The 4,948-nt window shown below is 37.5% G+C and overlaps 1 protein-coding gene across 6 annotated transcripts; it reads right to left on the reverse strand.

Annotated features, from left to right (window-relative positions):
• Nucleotides 1-6: 6 nt before the first annotated feature.
• Nucleotides 7-4,044, reverse strand: LOC116852697. 6 transcript variants are annotated; one of them, XM_032833304.1, is made up of 7 exons: nt 3,955-4,044; nt 3,127-3,222; nt 2,284-2,378; nt 2,041-2,140; nt 856-1,043; nt 705-755; nt 7-610 (listed from the first exon to the last, which is right to left on the reverse strand). In XM_032833304.1, exons 3-7 carry the CDS (start codon nt 2,368-2,370, stop codon nt 527-529), a joined length of 510 nt encoding a protein of 169 aa, XP_032689195.1. In that variant the 5' UTR covers nt 2,371-2,378; nt 3,127-3,222; nt 3,955-4,044; the 3' UTR covers nt 7-526. The 6 variants fall into 6 exon arrangements, with proteins under 6 accessions (XP_032689195.1, XP_032689191.1, XP_032689196.1 ...); XM_032833300.1 differs by having other exon boundaries at nt 2,983-3,222; nt 3,955-4,042; XM_032833305.1 differs by having other exon boundaries at nt 3,127-3,269; nt 3,955-4,033.
• Nucleotides 4,045-4,948: the final 904 nt, after the last annotated feature.

Raw genomic sequence — 4,948 nt, forward strand, 5'->3', positions numbered from 1 at the left:
TATATATATATATATATATATATATATATATATATATATATATATATACACATACACACACATATATACACATGTATATATATATTCGTGTCATATATCAAAAGTACGTACAGTGGGTTGCAAAATGATTTAGACACTTCAGAGCGTAATCGATGATCCAATAAGAGAACTTATTTTTGAATAATTTGTTCTCCTACTGGACCATTAGCTACGCTCTAAAATTCATTGAGTCTAAGCCGTTTTGCGACCTACTGTACACGTTCGCAAAGATCTATATCTAAGGAAGATTGCGTATGAAGTATGAGAATCGACGAGAAAGTGTGTTCGTCAACTTCCGTTAAAACCCTTACAACATAGATATCCTAATCGGACTCGTTTTTCGTAATTCTTTGCGAACACGCACATTTTCCTTACGTCGATTTTTGCGACTGAGTGCACGCAGAGATTCTCCCTTACTTTGGCGTCAATTGATGTACTCTCGTATATATCATTCGGATATACGCATCGCTGCTCGCGTGGTTTTGCTTCAAGGCCATAAGAGTTCTATGTTGGGAGACTGCAGCTTTGCGAATATTCTGTACATCGACAAAACGACCAGCCAACAGTATAACTGTAAACACAGACAACATGACAGAGATATAAAGGAATAAAAATATCTGAGATAACGTCGAGGTGTTGCAATATACTCGATACTCTGCACTTACATTGTAAGACATCCAGAGCCAATTGCACAATGTCGCGAATACAGAGTCCAACTGTAAGCAAAACAGTGAATCGGTGATACCGCGCACTAATTGTGAGTGCATATCAGACGATAACAAAGTCACCGCCGAAGTGAGAGAAAAAAGGACTCACGTAAATATAGTATCCGCCCAAAAGCCATAGACCAAAGACGAATTGGAACATGCAAACGATGAACCACGAGACAAGCCAAGGCAACAACCAGCCGCGCACTCCCTCTTTCACTCCGTATACTATCAACATGGCGCATATGATCAGCAGCAACAAGTAGAAGATGAAGAAGCCGCCAATAATTTGCATGGCTGAAAATAAAAAATGTGTCGAGCTTATTTTTACATTCTTGCAGGGCGACAAAGTGAACATAATGATTAAAAATATCGTAATATCGTTGTGTTTATCTTGTCTCGAGATAAACGTAGCAGTATACGATGATATTTTGTAACCGATGAATATGGAAACTTTTCGTACGAATTGTTCATTTTGGAAACGAGGCAAATTTATCATTGAAGATTTTAAGTTGTATGCTATACAATACTATTTTCAGTAACGCATCAAAAGAGTCATTCATACTATACAGTTTGCTAACTACAGTTTGCATACTACAGTTTGTCAAACAAAATTACATTCATTTCAATATTTGAGGGTTTTTGTTAATTTAGAACGAAATTGGGAAAAAAACATATATACATACAATTTTACGAACACGAAGAAACTATTAGTGTTTATTATTTAATGAATTTTTTTATTTGATGATTACTTCATTTATTCATTAGTTTATCTAAAACAAAGATGTGAAAATAATAGGAATAGATATGAAAGTATTTAAATATCTGCATATATATTTTGAGTATTACTATAAATTATAAACTTTCCATCTCGCTGTATTTTGCAAGTAGAATAGTCAATAACTCTGAAATTTGTATACAATGTCTGCATGTTAATAATCCTTTAATATCATGATAGACTTTCATCCAAATTTTACATGCAGTTTAGAAGATATTGAAAGTAGAAATTATCACACAGCACGTTAACTTCATGGAAAACGTGTGAGAAATATCAACTTTAGTAGCAAATATCTCAACTCTCGAACAGTCTTTTTCTAATTGTATGAGTATTTAGATAATGAATATTTCGTTGTAGTGCAAGTTTCATCAAATTCCTTCGTTTCACGATATAACTACCTTAACGTTAAACCAGATGGGTTTATTATTTGCCTCCTACTGATATTAGTGTCTCTTTGAAATTAGATAGATCTCTTTCGTATTGTAGTTCCAAATGAGGAATTCATGTCATACTTACAGCCCCTCACATCAGCCTCGAACAACGGATTGTATATTTGTGTGGAATCGCCACCAGCCATTTGGTAGCATATTAACGTAATTAACACTATACTAATCGCCTGAAAGGAAACGGACATTGATTATTCACTGTTCACGCAGCAGGCTTTATAATTAAGGACGCTTTTTCTTGAATTCTCTTGAACAACTATCTGTTACCTGTGATTTGGGGATACTTGTTGTCAGCCAATTGCGTGATACTCACCACTGTGTAAAACGCAATGGCTCTAGAGCCAGTCTTGATGCTGTTCGACCAGACGCAGGGAGACCAGCAGGACTGCAGGATCGTCATTGTTCGCGCTGAAATCAGAATTCGAATTTGCGTAAAGTGCGCGCGCGCTCGCGTGTAATCACCGACTACGCGATGACGTTATCGAGCGGCGTCGTAAAACCTGGGCGTCAACGCGTGTCAGAGTTACCAACGTAAACACGGTGTAGATGCACGTGTCGGGGACTCGTCGTGGGACTAAGAAAGCCAGAATCGTATTTTCAGAAAGCGGTACTCTACGTTTGAACGATTACGTCAACGTCCAATCCCGCCACTTTCGCGAGCCAATCTCGAAAACGCGGCAAGAGTGCGCCAAAAGTTGACAGCGCTGGGCCGGCTCGTGCTACATGAAGCGAAGTGCTCGGCTCAGACGCGCATATTCCAGCAGCTGTGTGCAAAAAGCAAACGGACGTTACACGACCAAGTCGACAAAGCCCGCACATTTTCGCGAGAAAAACGCATCACACTGTCCGTTTTCGGCGCGATGAACCGACGTTGCGACTCGCGACACGGCTTCCAGCGTTTCCTCCACTGCCATGACACACGATGCGACGCCACAATCGGAGCATTTGGCACGCCACTGGTCGCGGATTTCTATGTTTTCAGAAATAACGCTCCTCCCGCGGCCGTACTTACTATTTCTGTGGGAAGAATGCTTTTAATCGACACTTTTTCGTAGACACGCTTCACCGCCACGGTCGCCAAGATTCGAGTGCTCGAATCGCTTCGGGATTACACTGGAACTGGCAAAGAGTGCCATGCACGCGTCGGTGGACTTACAGTTAATGGCGTCGTGTCATCACCGAAGGTCCCCTCCACTTCGTCAGCAGGTCACCGGCTGCTCCCTTTTTCCTCAAGGCCTGCAACTACGTCCACCTGCCGATACGTCGAACTGCAGCTAGTTAGGGGTACTGTGTGTAACACTTATAAATTATAAACAGTGCCTAAGTACAAGCAGTACGACTCAGAGCTGCAATATTTAGTGGCTTCAACTGTTCAAGGCGCATTTCAAGTGCCTACTGAGGTCTATTAGTCTACTAGCAATCACTAATTAAGGCGTCATATATTTTTCGATCATTACAATTCGTTTTGTGCGTCATAGCGTTAATAGAAAAAGTCCTAAGGAAACGATTAGTAGTGAAGTAGTGTTGAAGGCTATTAGATAAAGAATTGAAAGAAACATTGTACCAGTTAGAATTTAAAGCGCAGGTGTAAGTCCGTGATAAAGAGTAGTATATATAAAGAGATTGCTTATGAAAACAAACGTGTCGATCCCGCTCCAGAGATTTTCTTCAATGTAAACATGTATAAAACAACCAATACGATAGTAAAAAAGGAACACATAACCACTATCTCGATATCTTGCAAGTTAGATTACACAACAGAAGATCTTATCAATAAATTAGACGCGAATAGTCCGAATAATGAGAGGTTATTGCAGTTTATAGAATTCAAAAATTTCGTCAGATTTTTTAACTTTCTTGCCTCTTTTGCAAAGAATTCTATAGCATTTGGCCAAGTGTTTAATTTAAAAAAATAAGTGTTTAAAGTAATAGAAAGAAATAAAAGAAAATTGAGACAATATAAACGAAAAAGAGCAACACGTACCATTAAAATCCGAGTCTACCACACATAACAACAAACACGAAGAGAGATGTAAAGACGCGAACAGCACGGCAGGCCGCAAGGAACAGAGCCTTCGTGTATCGAACAATAAGGAACTACGCCACTAAGCGGAATATAAAAAACAGCAAAAACTCAGTACACACACATACACAAGGTCTATTCTCAATTTTGTCAAGTAGAAACCGTGCGCGGCGATACGCAGGGCGAGAAAGAAATAATGACGCTACTCAAACTCTCTGATTATTTATTGGATTTATTAGATCAATGTCACTTTGCAAATTGAAATCATAGATTTTGTCTTTTGATATGCATCATTTTCAGTATAATTCGCCTTCTATGTAAAAGAATTCCACAAACTCAACGCTGTGCCAATTAAATTCTCGATGTTTTGTTACTCCGACGGTTGCAATGACAGTTTTTATTATTCAAATTACTAATTATATATTAATCTATCGGTAGTCTTCTTTTCTTGACTTTTACTGGTCGAATTTTACTCCTTGATGGAGCATTTGATAGTATTTTTCCAAAACGCATAAATCTCAAGGAATTACCTGTCAATAGTAGATAATTTAAAAATTACTTTGATAAAAATGAAAGTATATAAATACGTAGACAAGACGGTAATGATTTTATTTTAAATATATCTAAATAGAAGATAAAGTTAAATGGCAATTTATCTCGATAATTGCCAGATAATAATGTTTTCATCTTTTATATAAAAACAGTTATGGAAAAATGTGGTAAATTATAAAAGGAATATAAAAATATATGTTTATATACTTTTATTTATGAGATTTTATTGCGCAAAACAACAAGTTTTTCAAATGTGCTACTCGATAAACAAATTCTGCGAAAAATATAAATTTGTTGTTACTTTGCCCTGATTATAGACGAATCCAAATGCAATTTCGGTCTCAAAGAAGTCTGATACAATCAGTAACGTAAATGTCTATTACATAAAAGCAAACATTTCAAT

This window comes from Odontomachus brunneus, unplaced genomic scaffold (genome assembly GCF_010583005.1).
Source record: "Odontomachus brunneus isolate Ranch 3 - 2012 unplaced genomic scaffold, Obru_v1 Obru_scaffold_249, whole genome shotgun sequence".
NCBI classification, from domain to species: Eukaryota; Metazoa; Arthropoda; class Insecta; order Hymenoptera; family Formicidae; genus Odontomachus; species Odontomachus brunneus.